General features: G+C 37.7%; 1 protein-coding gene and 1 long non-coding RNA gene across 2 annotated transcripts in view; one reads left to right on the forward strand and one right to left on the reverse strand.

The window, feature by feature from the left end:
* Positions 1 to 1547: 1547 nt before the first annotated feature.
* LOC106628064 (uncharacterized) lies at positions 1548 to 13216 on the reverse strand. Its single transcript, XR_001331288.2, has 4 exons — positions 13125 to 13216; positions 6142 to 6255; positions 5289 to 5402; positions 1548 to 1648 (listed from the first exon to the last, which is right to left on the reverse strand). It is a non-coding gene; the product is annotated as an uncharacterized LOC106628064 (long non-coding RNA).
* Positions 13217 to 13537: 321 nt separating this feature from the next.
* DPH6 (diphthamine biosynthesis 6) overlaps positions 13538 to 17740 on the forward strand; it is a 196570-nt gene continuing 192367 nt past the window's right edge. Inside the window, exon 1 of the mRNA XM_014249736.2 lies at positions 13538 to 13676. Coding sequence (XP_014105211.1) covers positions 13654 to 13676 — 23 coding nt within the window. The 5' untranslated portion in view covers positions 13538 to 13653. The remainder of the gene's footprint in view (positions 13677 to 17740) is intronic.

Here is a 17740-nt window from a genome sequence, read left to right on the forward strand (position 1 = left end):
CCGTACTGTTCAGCAAAAAGAATTATCCTCAGGTCAGTTATCATTTAAATTCAACAAATACACGAATCTTCATTACCAAATTGCACTGATTAAACTAATCAAATTCTAAATTAATTAATTTAAATGGGCATAATTTTTGCACAACAGCTCAGTGGTCAAAAAAAGAGCCACTTGTTAATTAATTTACTGTTCTCTATTTTCAAGACTTGTTTCATTTGAAGCTCAATAAACACTAAGTAAAGACCTTTCCTGAATTTTCATTAAAAATTTATTTCACACCAAAAACATGTTTCTGTATACTCCTCAGGATTCAGAGGTGCATCAGGAGAAGGTAGCAAACCAAGCTATCCCTAGTATTTTCGAATTTAGGGAAAAACAGACATCCACACAAAAATTTAATCAGTGGACATGTAAAGAAGTGGAAATTCCTAAGGATTTTTTCAGAACTTTCCCTAAATCAAAATTAAGTAACAAGATAGTAGTTATTTATCTTTTCTTAACCCTTCAGAACTTGCCTATACACAGCTTTAAATGTTCTCCTCTATAATCTGTGCACTTGTATCATCCATGTGTTTTTACCTGGTGACTGTCTTTTACTTTGGTCTACCTCTGAAGAATACTGATTAAGATGAAATCAGTCTGCCTGCCCATGCTCAGCACAACAAGTACTTTACAATTTTTCAATCTGACTAAAAATCAGCTTGGGACAATCAACAGCACTGTATTTTTCAAATGGAAATATGATAATTTTCTGAATACTACAAAGCAAAAAACTTTTGTGGGTTTAGAAAGGACTTTATCCTCTTGGTATTAGAATTATGACACATGATTTTTTGTGGTGTTTTTTCTTCCTCGGAAGAAAAAAGGAAGTTGCTAGAGATATGGTTATTACATTCTCTGGTTTTCTTAAGTGATTAGTTACTTGCCTAAATTCTTTTGTAGCAGCAATCCTCTCCTGTTGCAGTGAAACAACTTTGGTTTAAATTTAAAAAAAATTGAAAAGTTAAAGCTCTACCTTTGGCATGGGTGAGTATTATTTTCCTGAAATCATACTTGATTTGGAAAGTTTTGGTTGTGGTGGTGCAAATCCCTTGACACAACTTCAGGCTTTAGGTCAGCAGGGAATATTCAAGTCCCTTCCTGATAACTGAGCAAGTCTCGGTGATTAAAGATGTCAGGTGACCTGGTATCTCTGGAGGTCAGCTACAGAAAAGTCACGGCCAGAAGTCTTTAAACCCATATACCTGTCTGCATGTTTATTAATGTCATCAGTAGTGGCAAATGTAGTATAAAGTTTAAAAATAATGCTCTATTTTTTTAAACTGGATTTATAAAGTCCAAATGTTTACTTAGAAATTAAACATTTTGGTACTAGGGCCTCTAGGATATGTTGGCAGTGGAAAAACTAACCTACACCAGATGGCAGAGGTTAAAGAAATACTATAAAATATGGCTTCTATTCATACAGTTCTCAGACAAACAGAACCCCAAGCAGAAAAAAACTGTGAAAGTGGAAAACCTTTTCATTTGCTTACATTTCTCTTTGCTACTCAGCAAACCTGAGAGGTATTGTATCATCACGTATCAAGGAAGTAATATGCCAGATTGTTGTAACAGGTGGAATATGTTTGTTTGTAACACGTTGAATCTGAAATAAAGAAAGGACCAAAGTTACTAAAGGTTTTTACAAAAACATTTACAAAATGTAAGTACCTCAGTTTTGTACCTTCAAAGCTTGCTGCCTAAGTCACAATTTGAGAAAATAGCTGCATTTTGCACGTAAAATATAAAAATTATACATTCAAATTTTCACAGATTCAGTTGATTTGGCATTAGCATTTCTAAACAAGAGAAAGCATTTTTATCTATACTTTATTCTATTTTACCCAAACTATATAATCTTTAAACTTTATCCTTATTTTCTTGTTTCTAAATCTTCCTCAAATCACAACTGTTTTGTAATTTCAATGTAGTTACATAGCATTTCATGAATCTATTACGTTTATAAAATAAATGCACTCTTATAATAGAAATACTCCTTCTACAATTTTTGTCAGTTCAAAAAATCGACTGTGAACCCAAATCTGTAAAGCAAAATGTGTGATATAACCCATTTTCCTATTACATATGTAGTCATATGATGTTTTAAAAAAAGAGAGAAAAAAAAAATGATGTGAACTTGGGCACAATGGACCATGCTGTCAAAAATATTCAGTTGTCAAAAATGCAGATGGCATAAAAACACAGAAACAGATCAGTTATTGGAGGGGGGGTTAATAGAAACTATTGCGTTGATTTTTAAAATTGATTATGTGCCTAAATATGTGGGTGGGTATCCAGTAAGGTCTTCAAGAATACCTAAATGTTTTTTTAAAAGAAACACACATTTATGTGAATAGTTAGGTAATTAATGCCTTGAGAGACATCGTCCAATGTCCAAGATAGAAATAAATGTTCTCCCATATAAACAGTGGTCAAAAAAGAAAACAGCAAGATGTCTGAGGAGGGAAAACCTCCTTGATGACTTGTCCTTTTCCCTTAAAAAAAAAAAAAAAAAGAAAAAAAATGAAAATAGAGCAGAAGTAAATGACTCTGCACAATGAAAACAACTACTGAGCAGACCTTGGGAACAATCAGTAAGATTTCATTCGCAGTGTCTGAACTACAAGCCATCCTAATGAAACAGCACTACTAAGGGCATTCAAAAGGACGATTAAGGGCCGTTACAAGCTACCTGGGCAGTCTCAAAGAGTACAGCTGGAGGCAGGCTCTGACTTCTCCTTCCTGAGCCGCTCCCCGAAGAGAAATCTTGAAATACAGAACATACAACTACTGCGACTGTTCCCTCCTTCTGCCCACCCTATTTTTGCCCCTTTTGCCTGTAAGACTAGTGGCATTTTGGTGTGAATACAAAGCCTCCTTGCGATGGATGTAGAGTCAAGTGTTCATAATAAACTCATCTCTTATTGCTAGGCAACACTGAGCAATGTGAATTTGTCACTTCTGTTTGGTGCAACTTTCAATTTCACCTCCAACTGTAACAATATAGCCTGCTATATTTTAGATGCCACTGTGGTTGGATGCCATCCCAGGAAAGATGTGAACTACTACTGACAGGGAGTGAATGACTGGCAATGGGCATAAGCAGTTTTTTGATTCTTAAGCCTTGACATATAATTAATTGCTAGATTTATTCTTCTAAGAAACTCATACTTCATGATTCCTATTTACTGGCTGCCTTTTAGAAAAGGCAAATGGAACAAACAAATTTCCAGTGAGGGAAAGTTTTGTTTGCCTGTTTAGATTTTTTTTCATGTGGTAGTTGTTCTGTTCATATTTTTCTGCTTTGACTGTCTTTTTGAGGGGTGGCTATAAGCAAAATTCAAATCTTAAGTACCTTCAATCAAGAAAGCATCATTATTCCTAAGGCATATACAGTTATTTGTTTGAGTCAATAAATTTCTAACTGCTGAATACCCCTTGCATCTAACACCACCCATTGTCAAGGAGCTCAGATTATTGCAGAATGAATACCATGGTCACAATTTTTTCAATCTGAAACCAAACTCCCAATCCAATATAAAATAAGATTAATTCTATTACATGCTATATAAGCTTCTTTTTTTAATTACAGGACTGAAAATTTTGTTTTTAAAACCTTGGTGTGATTGTCTGGTCTGCCTATGAGGTCTCAGCTCTTTGATCTTTAAAGAATTAGGTCTGTTTGAAGGACAAAAAAGGGGAAAACTGAACACTGATATTGCTTCACCACCTTTGTCTAAGACATAGCTAGAAAACAGGACAAATTTATACTGCAAAGAAAATATTCTAAAAAATCTTCTTCAACAGTAATTTCTCTACATGTTTAGAAACATTTCACAACTACATTAACTACAGAAATATGTCAAACAATTGAGAATCTTGGTAATATTTTAGTCTTTGCATATTTTCACTGACTCACTGAAAACAAAAGGAGTTTCTGTAACTGTATGAATGAACCATGGCATGTGCATGTTCTTTTAAGAGAGGCCAAGGGTGCAGTTCTATTTTCTTAGCTCTGCTTTCATATTTATGTGTCTCATTTCCAGCTCATTGCTGATGCCTTAGTTGCACTATCCATCAACACTTTTATCCTCCTTGTTCCTCAAAAAGAACATAAAATCCTTTTTTATGTCGTGGTAATATTATTGCAAATAAAAGCAAATACCAAAATCTTTATTAGTCTGCCAAAATAATAAACTATTTAATAAAAGCATGCTGTAAAAATAAGGTCATTTGCATCACTCAAGTTTCTTGCAGAAAATACAGTGAATTATTGGTCAGAAAGTACAAACTGACAGCAATTATTTCTGCCGTTGATCTAATGTTGCCTGGAAATGGGTTAAAAAATGCACTGAGGTTTCACAAGTTTTCTATCTTTAAATGTTTGCTTTTAATGTTGTAGTATACATAAGAGCCTGGGAGAACCAAATTTTTCAAAGCTGTTTTTTACCAATCATATCCATAATGGAAGGAGGAGAGACTGGATATACCTTATTAGAAATCTTTAATGCAAAGCTTATAGTAACCTTCTGCTTCTTATACTACCACAAGATTTATCATTCAAATATTTACCATTTTCATACCCCTTATTAATTGTGTTTGCTTAGGATTTGTGACAGCTTTAGCAGTATCATTTTCTTTTACCTTCTCCTTTTGCTATCCTGGCAGAAGACAGCTCAATGAAAAGCTTCTATTTAAGAAGTTTGTTAAATGTTTAAAGTTCCTCATGCTGTTAAAATCATGTATCTAATGTCTGATCCTTTTTTCCTGTACTACAAACCTCACCGTTATTTTCTCACTGCAGTTTCTCTCCCCATCTGGCAGTTTTGCAAATATGCTATTTGATAGAGCATAGAAAAATCAGTTGCCGTGGTGAGATTTAAATACTGCTTGTGATGTCCCTAAATACTTTCCCAGAAGAACCTCCATATAAACACTGAAAATAAGCTAATCTTATAAATTTATGTAACTATAAATTATCTCATTCATTACACAAAAAGAATTTCCCTTAATTGCCATAATCTAAATGATAAAAATTATTTTTAGAGCATCTGAGTTAAAAGGCTTATGAAAAGGCTCTTTTTAAAATACTACAATGATGTTTTGTAATTTATCCAGTTGTATACTCCCATAATTCTCAAAATACTCTGCAAGGTATAGCTATGTCACTTTACCTATAGAGAAACTGAAACAAAGAGCAACTGAAGTAGCAGGAATGATTGAGCAATGATCAACAAGTTACTGACCAGAGAATAAAATTTCAAGATTCAGATCACTGGTGCCGTCTCAGTATTTTTGGGCTCTATTGCCTCGGCTTCTTAAGTGCAATAGAGATGCTCTACTTCCTGAGAGGATGAGACCTGTATAGAGATGAAATATTTAAAAAATACATTATATATATTAAAATGAGTACTTCATGGAGCCCTGTTAGTATATTCAATCATGCTTTAAACCATAAAGCAGCCAGGAGTTATTCTCCTTGCTTCACAGACTGCACGCTGCTGAAAGCTGAATTAACTCTTCTATGAAATAATGTTTAGAACGTCATGTGATACGTGCAGGGTAGATAAAAGAATGCATGTTAGAAACAGCACTTCTATTTTTTTTTAATTCTGAAGGAGTAAAAATTAAGTATTTTCCATTATCCATTTGTATGTTCAGTCAAGGTGTCTTGCAAACACCTGAGCCAGGTTACACGCCAGGTAACTCATATGTAGGTAAATCAGTCACTTCCAAAGTTTACTTGTCTGCATATTGCACATAGTAAAAGCAGTTGCTGCAGTAACAGCTCTCAGATATATGCAGAACTGTACTTCAGGAGGAAGGTTTTCAAGTCTTATGAAAACCATACAATTGAAACACAGAATATGTACAAGAGCTTCAGTAAGCAGTGCTATAGTTTAAATTAAAAGCTTTTGCATTGTATGTGCTTGGTATTTATTTGGCTTGCTATGCTATGTATACATCATTAAGACAGATGGGATTTTAAAGACTTAGATAATTGTATGAATGTTAATTAGAGCTTTGTCTATTCAAGCTAAGAGATGCAATAAAGATATCACCACATCACATCTTTCAGAATACTGTATCTTGTATTACCTGTAAAACTCAGCAGTTATGCATAGGTCCTTTACAGATTATTTCTGAGCTGTGTTCTTACATATAAGAGAATTAAGCAAATTGTCAGCAGTGAAACAAACCAGTGGAAGATTCCTGTAGAAAAAAAAAAAAAAGTCACTTGAAAAGACTATAGATTATCAAAATTCCCTCCAAATTAAAAAAAATAAAATATCCACAAGCCCACCAACCAAAAACCCAAACCCAAATAAACAGGCAATGGCACCTAGCAAATCCAAATTAATGTTCACACAGCAAAAACCAGGGAGAGTCCTCTGGGATAGTGACATAGTTGACTATGGACAAAGAATGCGTGAAGTGAACCTGTAGTTCACAAAACAGCCTTTCAATGTTTGCAGATGGCAAACTTTTGCTCTTCTCAGCTCATATTCCTGAAGTTGTAATGTTTTTTTTTTAATATTACTGCAGAAATACAATGACTACAAAACTGTTTGGTTTTGAAAATCATAATGCTTATATGAAGACCAGAGAGTAGGTGTCCTGGTTTTTGTCATTGCGCAACTTCTCAGGCACTATAGAACCAATGGGCAAACCAGAAGAGATCTTTTTGTTCAAAACCAATTCTTATCAATACAGTAATCAGAAGTACCTTTCAGACTCTTGAAAAGTATTTCTTTAATTCAAAGCTTAAACAACATCAAAGAAAGCATACAGACAAAGCAGTGTTGGAAAGGAAGTAACATGCCCTTATTTTTAGCACTTGCCCACTTGTCACTCTTAAATTCTCATCTGCCTTTCAAATGTAGTGTAATCTAATTTTTATGCACACTGTATGCTCATACAGACAATTTCCTCATTTCAGAGTGTGTTGAGTTTGGTAAGGGCTTTTGTAGTTTTCCTTAACCTGTTTCAGAAGTAATACTGTCACCATTCGTCTCAATAAGTTATAGGATGATGAAAATTGACGTTTTTCTATACAGAAGTGAAAAGAATATTAGTTTTATCAAAGACTAGATCCCCTCTTCCCCTCCAGTTAGATGTGAATTTGGTCACTTCAGGGCTTACTGTGTAGGATGATTTTAAGCAACGGTCCCTGTGGTTGCAGGCTCTATCACCTAATAATTGACCATGACAGGAATTATATGTCCAAAGCCAAAGGGTAGAGTGAAGAGCATATGTCAGGGTCAATTATAAGGTGGAAGACCCTGCTACAAAAAAGACTGCACTGATTAGAGCACGATGTTGACATGGGAGCTGAAGCTTCAATGTTATTTCAAAGGGCACTGTCACAGCCACCCTTCCTTCAGGACTCAAAATCAGAAGCAGATTATGTCAAGTGGTTTATACTACACATGATGTCATACAGTTCAATGGGACATTGGAAAGTAAAACTGATTTGCTGCTTCTTTTCAGCAATGAAATGCTTTCTCTGTATCACTCAAAAATAAGCTCACTACTTTGCTAATTAGGTCAAAACAGCTCCATACTTACTAGACTAATTCTCCCTTGAAAAATCTAACTGTGAGAAGAAGAGTATTAATGTGACACATTAAAATCTGCTTTGATTGTTGAAGGTATTAATGTTATTTTTACTGACAAAATTGAACAAATAGGAACAGTGGAATGAAAAGATTATAGTCCTTTTTATTACTTACAGCTCTATTATAAATATTTTATGGTACAGGAAGATTTTTGCAATGAAACAAACGGGCCAAAAAACTTGGTGTTTGCTTATTCCTCTGAAACTTCACCAGATTTAACCTACTCAAATATTTTAATCAAAGATCAACTGCAGAACCATTTAGTAAGTGAGGAATGATATCAAATTATATACCAATGCAATAAGAGACAATAGTTCCTTTTTTAGAATTTCATTGCAGTAGTTCAATTTTCTGACTCTTTTCATTGAAAGCTGTTTCTCTTAATTTGTGTCTCTGTAAAAATATCCCAGTCATTTCTGCCTACAAGATCCCAGTGGTTTATCTCATGGTGACGAAAAAGATATTGTAGAGCTTAACCTCATTAACTAGATCGCTAATTTCTCTCTGTTCTCATGGATTATTATCCATGACCACATTTTTTTCTGGGTGTTTTGCAGCCAACTCCCAATAAACTAAAGCCTATAGTTTTAGATTCACATTTGTGGGATGATGAACACATTTTAAGGATTATTGAGCCTAGTCTCGTTCTTCCTCTCTAGAATGGTTAATAATCTCTAACATGCAGAAACACTCAAAAAATTTCTGTCTTCAGTCTTCACTGTCAGTTAATACAGCTTCACAAGAAATATCTCATGTTAGATAACAGGGACTTGGTTCTGAATCTTGTACATGTACTTCTTTACAGTAAATTCATTTCTGATTTACATTTTTCCAATATATCATTAGATTAGCTTGCAAATTTGTTTTGTATTTAAAATTTCCACAAAAAAAATTAAATACTTATTTCTAAAATACCCATTTTTTAATAAGGGAGAAAAAATGAGAATATAAAATGCTTTAAATCTGTAAATATAACATCCCCACCTAAATTTTTAATTGCAATCAAAATAGATATATGTAGAACAGAAACTCCTTTATTAGTACAGGCTTTCTGGTGACCTGGAGGTGGCCAAGCATCTTTTTTGTCTTGAAAGTACTTAAAGACTTCACATGGAGAAAAACACATTTAAATCCCATGGATTATGCTGAACAGAAAAAAGGTAAATTAATGATTTTGCCAGTCGCACTCAACAGTTTCTTTTGGTGGTAATTAATGTTAGTACTTTTACTAATAGAGTAAAAATTTTTGAATAAAAATTCACCTAGTCAAATGAAAAACCGATTCATCTGCCAGTGAATATTAATTTACTTTGCACTACTGTCCGATGGAAACATTGGTCATTTTGATAGAGGCAGGGCCTTATACGGTTAATGTTATACATTTGGCTCTCTGAAGAATGGTAGATTGGTAAATGAAGTTCATCAAAAGTTCAGAAAAGCTGACATCATATAAGGACAATTACCTATTAGTCAAGAACCTATATAATGCCACCTTAGGTTAAATTCTGTTTCTGTCATAGTGGTCAATGAATACTGGTCTGAGAGTCCTAAAAAGTCCTATAGAAAGGAAAAAGTAAAGTTGCTGAATTTCATAGTTCTGAAGAAAGAATTCAAATCACCCATGAAAATGACAAGCCTTGTCTTACCAGAACTAAGAACTACAGGATTAGCTGTATATATATTTAGTAGTGTTTATATGGAGCACGTAAGAGCAAGGAGACCATAGGCAAATAAGTAATTCTTCACATACAGTGCTGATCACCAGGGCCATGTCTGTGTGAATGGCTGCAGATCAACTTTAAGTCAATGTATGCCTATTTTGCTCTAAAAAGAGATGATCAGTGTGACAAAGTGCTCAAGATAATCTTAACAGGTTGTTTTATCTAGAGCAACATGAACTGTTAGTGTGGTTAGGTGGCATTCAGAGCAGTATCCTTTACATCTGTCGAGCTGTAGAAATGTAGACAGGCAGACCTGGAGTCCTTGAACATCTGAATGGGGAGAAACGTCGCCTGAAAAGTTTCTTTTATTCAGATTTTAGTAGTATGTCAATGCATCTCATGCTGACAAACCAGAATTTTTTTCTCAAAATATAATTCTAGTTTATCTCACGGAGAAATTGAAAATACCCTGCTTACTGTGAAGTAAGTGAAAATTCAGGGAAGCTGTCAATGACAGGCAGGTAAAGGAACTCTGCAGACCAGTTTCTTAGTTAAAAGTCCGACATATTCTCCTATAAAATTTCAAACAATTTTTCTGTATTATATAGAGAGCTTTGGGTATTAAGAGCAGCAAAAAATTCTGCCACCCATTAAATGAGGAAAATACCTCTAACTGTTAGAGAGTCAGAGCAGGACAGCCTAATAAAGGCCAATAGTGGCATACTGCCAGCTACACCCGTGAAAACTCTTAACATTCCTGCTCTGGACCTGGTAAGCAAAGGTGGAAACGATTTTCAAAATCTTTGTTTCAAAATGAAAATATTCTTCTAACGTTATATCTGCTTTATATATGCAGTATTCTGTTACTTACTGGTGATTATAATAGGAAATCTTTTAATTAAGAACTTCATTAGTTCACCTTTAACTGCCAATCACCAGATAATTGGCCCTTTGCTAAGAGGCACTGCAGCTCAGGTATGCTAAAATGACTGTTTCTCAGAATAACTTACTGAAAGTAAGTTATTTTTGGAACTCATTTATAAGAGAACTTAATTAACTATTCCAGATCATTAGGGATACGGCATTGCTTTTTTCAATCCTCTGACAGGTTCCTCCAGTTATACTAATTCATTATTTTCAACTTTCTAGGCAGAAAAGGGTGCAAAAGAAACACTGAGCCATTGCAGGCCTTCTGTACAAACTAGCCAGTACTCCCCCAAGATGAAAGGCAGCTTTGGTGGATTTTATTGTTTGAGCCTCTGTGGCAGTACAGCAGAATGTCTTGGGGCAAGCAGTTTGGGAGATGGTGCCCTGTCTTTTGTCCACTGTCATATGGCAGAACTTTTTAAGAGTAGTGACACTACGCAAGAGCTATTCCATTAAGTGAATGAAAGCCAACAGATTTTCTCATAGAATATATTCCAAATAATTTGAAAACAGCATCCTTTTGGGTAAAATGCAAATTTGTTTTGAAATCCCACTTTATTTATTCAATTCTGATATATTTCACAAATTCTGTGACCTCAATGCCACCTTTTTATTTGTGAAAATAACTACTGATGTCTTCATCAAGTAGAAGCAAAAATGCCAGTTGCACTAGTAAATGAAGCAGACCTTGGTCCTACGGAATTGTATTTAACTTCTACTTCAAACAAGTCTGACTTGTAAGTGGAAATTCAGTTTTTTTGGAAGTTGTAAAACTGAATGCAATAGAGCCATCCACCCAAAGCCCAGCTACATTGTATCAGCAATAGATTAAAAATAACAGACCTTTTTAAAAAATGCAGGACTTCAGAATTACTTTCTTTGCAGATCTTCTAAGAATGCTTAGAAAAGATCTTGACAGGTCTTTGAATATTTGTTCTAAAGCTGATTACATTTACAGATTATATGTCCTCTCCATTTTACAAAGCAGTAGAATAATTTATGTGATTTTTACTTTCCGTGTATCATTGCTAAGTATTGCAAATAAGCATCTTCTAAGTGTTCACAACTACTAGTCAAATTATTATTTTTTGTGATAATAAAGAAGTAAACATATATCATTCAAACCCAAAAAATATAGAGGTGATGTATCACAAAATTACCTTCCGTTTATTTTCTGGGCAATAAATCAAATAACTTTGTTCTGCCTTTTTTTACAGTTCCTCGGAAGTCTGGTTATTTTCTACTAGCTCATGTACTATGCAGTATTGTTTAATTCATTTTAGTAATCTGCTAAAATCTTTCTTCTAGTTCAGAACAGGTGCCCATTACCTTTATGAGCTAAGAAGTCCCAACCCCGAAAAAAATTCCTGCGGTTTCACCAGAATTTCACATGTAAGACACCCTCTTTTAGATCACCTAGGATTTTTTGACAAGTAGAAAACGTTTTCAAAGATTTACACATTGTCATCATCAATAAACTAGTAGGAAACTCAAGCACACTGTAAGCAATTCCAAGGCAAGTCAGATATTCCATCTCATAACACTGGCCCCGTGATGGTCAAAGCATGAACTGAAGATTTTTTTTTTTAAAGACATGTTTTTCGCAATTATTGCGATGCAGAAAAATCTATGTTATGTTTACTACCTCTCCACAACTACTTAGCAAGTAAGTTTTATACCAATTGTCATTTCTTAACTTTTCAAAAGTGTATTTAGGAAGGCACCATCGCCTTCATATCTGCCCATAATTATTCACTCCTGTTTTACAGTAATTTACTGTATAAATCATGTGCTGACTAAAATCATCTTGAAGAAAAAAAGTGGTTTTTCAAGCTGTTCCATGAACTGTACATAAAAAAAACTTGTATACTCATCTCACTACACATTTATTTGGTACATTTATCACTATAACAAAATGCTTTTTCTTAGAATATTTTCTTCCATCTTATCTCTTCCTGGGAACGTCATACTCATATGTGCAAAGAACTAAGGTAAAACCTGAGTGCTATAGATTGCTATATAGCTTTGTATAATAGCAGGTTACAGGGGACTGGTAAGTTTGCACTCACAGTGCATAAAGCATTTATCCCAGCCTTGAGGGACAAAGCCTTCTGTGGTATCTGCACCGTCTGCTGCAACTAAATTCAGCATGAACCATGAATGGGCATTGCTGGTCACTGCAGGGGGCAGGCTGGCACTGCCTGAGCGGGACAGCCCCAGGCTCACCCCGAGGCACCGTGCTGGTCCCGCTGAGCCTGCACACCAGGCTCCAGCCAGGGTGGGCAACCAACCGCACTGCAGTGGCTTCTTGCCCCGTTTTAGTCTCATAGGCCCTCGGAAACAAAGCCTGGAGAGTGGCGGGCCCTTAGGCTGCTGCTTGAAACCATAATACCAACAGCAATGTCTTTATCTGCTGCTATACGACTCCTAAAGTTAGTCTAGCAATGAAGTTTCTTCGAGAGAGGTAACCCACACGTCTTCTGTGACATTGGAGAAATAAAGTTGTATGTCAGGTCTCAAGACTGGGCACCTGGGTAAGCATTTGACTTAGCCTGCAAACCTTCAGGAGTGTCAGTCATGCGCCCCACGGCAGGACTGCTCAGAAAATTGGCCCAAAACAGTGATCAGATGACGAGATTAGATTTTCGGTCTGCAGCAAGCCGAACGCGAGGATGCAGATGGACATTTTGTGCTCGCTCCCGAGCAGCTAAGCAGCCAGGTCAGCTCTGCTGACCTCCCTCCTCCCTACAGCAATCTCTGCTTCGCGGCGACTTCTAAAGCCCCGCAGCAACCCCTGCCCTCCCAGCGGGCTCTGCTGGACCCCCCGCCCCGGGGTGGAGGGGCGACTATGCCCTACAGTCCCCACGGCGGGCACCTCATGGGGAGGGGGTGGCCTCCCTCACAAGGCCCAGTTCCCGATGCAGCAGCGGCTTGAAGCAGGTCCGCAGCTCTTCGCTGAAGGACAGAAAGCAATAGGCGGCCACTGGGAAGCGGCAGGAGGGCGCTGCCCTCAAACGGCCGGCCCGGGCCTGCCAGCGCGGCTGCCCTGCCTTCCATAGGCGCCCGGCGCTCTGCCTCCGCGGCCGCGCCCTCCTCCCGCCCGGCCCCGGGCCGCGCCCGGGCTCCATCGCCCCGGCCGGCGCGCAGCACGGCGGCGGAGGCAGCGCGTCTCTCCGGGCACGGGGGCTGGAGGCTCGCCGAGCCTCCGTCTACGCAGGCAGTCAGCCGGCCTGCCCCGGGAGGAGGGCCCGTCGAGGGGAGGCGGCCAAGCGGTAGCGGTAGCAACGGAGGAGCCGGCGGCCTGCACAGCCCAGGGTGGCCGTGCGACCGGGCTCCTTAACGCTGCGCTTGCTGGCTGTCGCCCACCTCCCTGGCAGTGTTACCGCCCCCGGCCTGCGAGCAACATGAGAGTAGTGGCTTTGATCAGGTAACGCGCTGACGGAGCGCCTATGTGAGCGAGCGAGGGGCGTCTCGCAGGCGGAGAGATGGCGCGGGGAGAAGCCCTGCCCGCCCGGGGGTCGCGCTCCACCCAGCGCCACCCGGAGACCCGCCCGGCCCTTTCCGCCCGGCCTTCCCGCCCATGCGTTTCCTGCTGTCCCTGGCCCTGGCTTGGCCGCTGGTTTCCAGCCGGCTGCCGGCTCTGGTGTGGCCCCGGGACTGGCCACTTCCGAGTGCCACGGCGGACCGGTCCCTGCCTGCGCGTCGGGAGAGACCGGGACGGTTTCTTGTCTGGTCCTTCCCGTACTACCGAAGAGTTCAAGAATAGCCGGTGTCTTTTTAAGATTAAATAAGAAAAATAAACAAAAAACCCACCCCCACAAACAACCAACCCGCACCCCCCCGAGAAACAACCAACCAACCAAAAGAAAAGAATACCTACAGTTCCCCCAGTCGCTTGCTCTCCGATATCCCGGTGTCCCGGGTTCTGCCGTCCGCAGCGCGGCGAGAGCCGGAGCCGCCCGGGCCGCCGGCAGCGCCTTCGCCGGGGGCGCCGAGCGTGGGCCGCGTGTCCAGCTCTGAAACTGCTCATTTGCAGTTCAATAGCCAGGTGCTTTTGCTTTCCAAGTACCTTAAGCAGGTACAGATTTCCTCAACTCTTAACGATAGATTTTTGTTGTGTGTTTTTTGCAAGAGATTAAATTTTGCCAGTTTTAAAATTATGAAGATAGCTCGTTTAAATCGTTGGAGTTGGACACAGACGTGTCTGTCGGGGGTTGCTGTTTGCCATCCTCCCCACCCCCTTATATTTTCTATAAGTTTCTTTGCTAGTTTATGCAGTTCTTGAAAGTTGTTTTTTTTTTTTAGAAACTAACATTTTCTAATAAGGACATGTATGTGTTTTTATTGAAGAAACAATAGTTAATTTAAAAAGAACAAGCTAGGAAACCTCTAAATGGAGAAGAATTGTGCAGATATGAACTGTGTATTTTTATTTTTGGGTGCAGTAGCTATTTACTTAAGCCTAAACATTTAATATATTAAATTCTCTCAGGGAATGTCTAATATCAAATCTTGTTGAAACTGGGGTTTGGCCGTAACAATTGCAAATCATTCCAAACATCATGCAGAGATGAAGATACAGGAAATGTCTGTTTTTCAAGATTTGCTCAAATACAGTGTAGGGAAAATCAGCTTCAATTTTTGTATTTTATTTTGTAGATAAGACTTTGTCTTTCAGGATTATTTACTTTGATATTCTCTAAGTAGAGGAATGTGTTAAAAGGCAGGATGGAATAAAATCCTATAAACAGGTTTCCAACACAATTGCTATTTTAATGGTCTATTTTACAAGGATGGATTTAGTTTCAGTAATAGTTTTAAGAAGAGTTTTAAAGAGACATCAAAGTGTCTGAAGTCTTTGTAACAAAGCTAGCCAAAGATCAGAGGGGGAAAAAAAGTATTTGAAAAGTACTTCTTTCTTTTGCAAAGGTCAGGATTATGTATGGAACTACTTTAACCTGTTTGTTTTTTTTTGGTTTTTTTTTCTTATAGAATGTTGGCCACACTAAAAGTTGATAGTCCTGTTTTAAGGTGGTATTTATGGGGTAAATCCTGCATTTTGTGTTGTGCTAAATCATAGACATGTTAAAGCCAGTCTTCAACCTGAAATACGACGTTTTTCAACTCTTTAAAATTCTTCTAGAATTTTCTTAACTGTAAGTGGTTATACTTGTCTACAGAAAGGAATTTTGCTCAGAAGTCTTTTATAGGTTCATATCTTCATGGTTACCCAGGTTTTTTTCTTCTGGTATTTTGTTTATAAGCCTGCCTGTTAACATATTTGCAGAACCCTGACTGGCCTCACTTCTGCAAAAAGGCCTTATGATTTTTTTTTCTATGCTGGGAATTGAGAGTGGTCCCTAGGCTATCTCAGTACTTGCCTTCATCTCTCTTCTGTGGACTGCTGAGTCCACCTTCCTCCCATAGCATGGGCTGTCTGGTTTCATTGGTCTTAACCACAGAGTATTTTACATTTAGTTTGGAAGGTCCTCTAGGTGGGCACCATTTCGTTTGTTTCTTGGTACTGTTAGTTTTTAGGGCTGTGGTAAATAATACAGAGAATAAATAACAGGCCAGTAGCATGTGATTCAGTGACCTACTAACTAGTGGTCCAGTGTAAGCAATATGGACATCAATATGCATCTTAAAATGTCTTTATGTATATATACACATATAAATTAATTGAAAGGATGAATAGATTTATTCCAGTGACGTTTTAATTTTTTATTTCAATTTTTTAAAATATTAAAATGCTACAAGCAGCATAGGCAATTTTCTATTATCATATAATTATTTTTCTAAAGTGGTGTTTTTAGGTAAAATCAGCACTATTGAGAGACTTATTTTCTTAGCATAAAGTCGTTCAGAAAGAAAAGAATCTTTGTCTCATGACACTGTTAAACATGAAAGTTCAAATTATGAAGTGAATACTATCTACATTTTCAAGCTATCAAGAACAGTGTCCAAAATTAATGAATGTATGGGGTTTTTTTAATTTTTTTTTGTGTCTGTATATAGGTAAGAAGAAAGTTGCCAGTATTCATTAGAAGAGTGTTAGGTAGCAGGAATCTATTTTTATTATATTATTTTTAAATTGGAATCTATCCAATGATATGGAGCAGGAATCTATCATGCTTATATTTACTTTTTAGCACTGAAACAGAAGCAACTGCTTTATGAAAATCTCTTAAATATGAAAGGATGCCATGTTTTACACTATTTCTGCTTCAGGTTTGAATTACACAGCAAATTAAAGATAGCATACAGAATTTTTGCATGGATGAAAGAGAAATTGAGTGGAATAGCTAAAGGGTTACATTCCTGTCGGGCACTTTCAAGCTCTTGTGTAGAGGGCTAGATAAAAGGGGAGCTTAGTGCTGGAAATTCTGAAGAAGTTTGTTTCAAAATCACAGAATCATGTAGTTTGGAAAAGACCTCCGAGATTATCAAGTCTAACATTTGACTCGTCACCACTTGTCAGTTGGTGATTATCAAATCAGTGTCATGTCCAGTCATTTCTTGAATGTCTCCAGGGGTGGTAATTGTACCACCTTCCTGGGCAGCCCATTCAAATGCTTGACAACCCTTCCCAAGAAGAAGTTCTTCCTGATGTCCCACTTGAACTTCCGCTGGTGCAGCTTGAGGCCATTTCCTTTTGGTCTTCACTTGTTTTCTGGGAGAAGAGGCCAAGCCTCACATTTTTCCAGCTCCCTTTCAGGTAGAAATAGTAATAATGTGACCACAAAGAACACAATGGTCTGTTGTATCAAGGACTGCTTGTATTATATGTTCTTCTGTGCATGTCTCAGTGATTCTAAAACAAAATGCAGTTTTACAGAACTTGTATAGATCTCTGTTGCAGTTCCTGCCATGTTTTTTGTGCCTTGGCATTTAAAGAAGATGCATAGAATCTCCACCTGCAGTTGTAGTTTGAGGGTCATGAGTCTGAACATGGATCTTATAAGCAGTGTGTATTCTAGACCACCCTTATTGTTGATTGTAATATTTATTTTTCTATTGATTAAAATATACAGAGATACTTTTTCAGTTACGTCAAGAGGACAGGATGCTTTCCTCACTGATAGTGGAAAATGTTCCTCTAGGTATTGAATGAATGTCAAAATTAATTGTATCCTGTGTTGGAGTATCATCTCTTGGCCTCAAACAAGAATATAGTTATGTTTGCTTTTTTTTTTTTTTTACTTTCAGTAATCATTTTTATTTGCAGTTAAATGCAGTGAAAAATTCATATGTTCAATGCTGTGTCAACTGAAACTACTGCCTGTAATAATTAAAGTTTTTGAGAATGGGAAGCATGTTCAAAATATTGAAAGTTTAGGCAACATAGCCCATTTAGGAGGAATGTTATTCCTAACATAAGATAAATGAGGTTAGAGAAGACCCCTAAGAGATTGGGTCCCGCCATTAACCTAACACTGCCAAGTCCACCAATAAAAGGCGTCCCAAGGCACCACCTCTACATGACAGACC

This window comes from Pseudopodoces humilis, chromosome 7 (assembly GCF_049639895.1).
Source record: "Pseudopodoces humilis isolate 2021_Gansu_Grassland_sample_001 chromosome 7, ASM4963989v1, whole genome shotgun sequence".
Lineage (NCBI taxonomy): Eukaryota > Metazoa > Chordata > Aves > Passeriformes > Paridae > Pseudopodoces > Pseudopodoces humilis.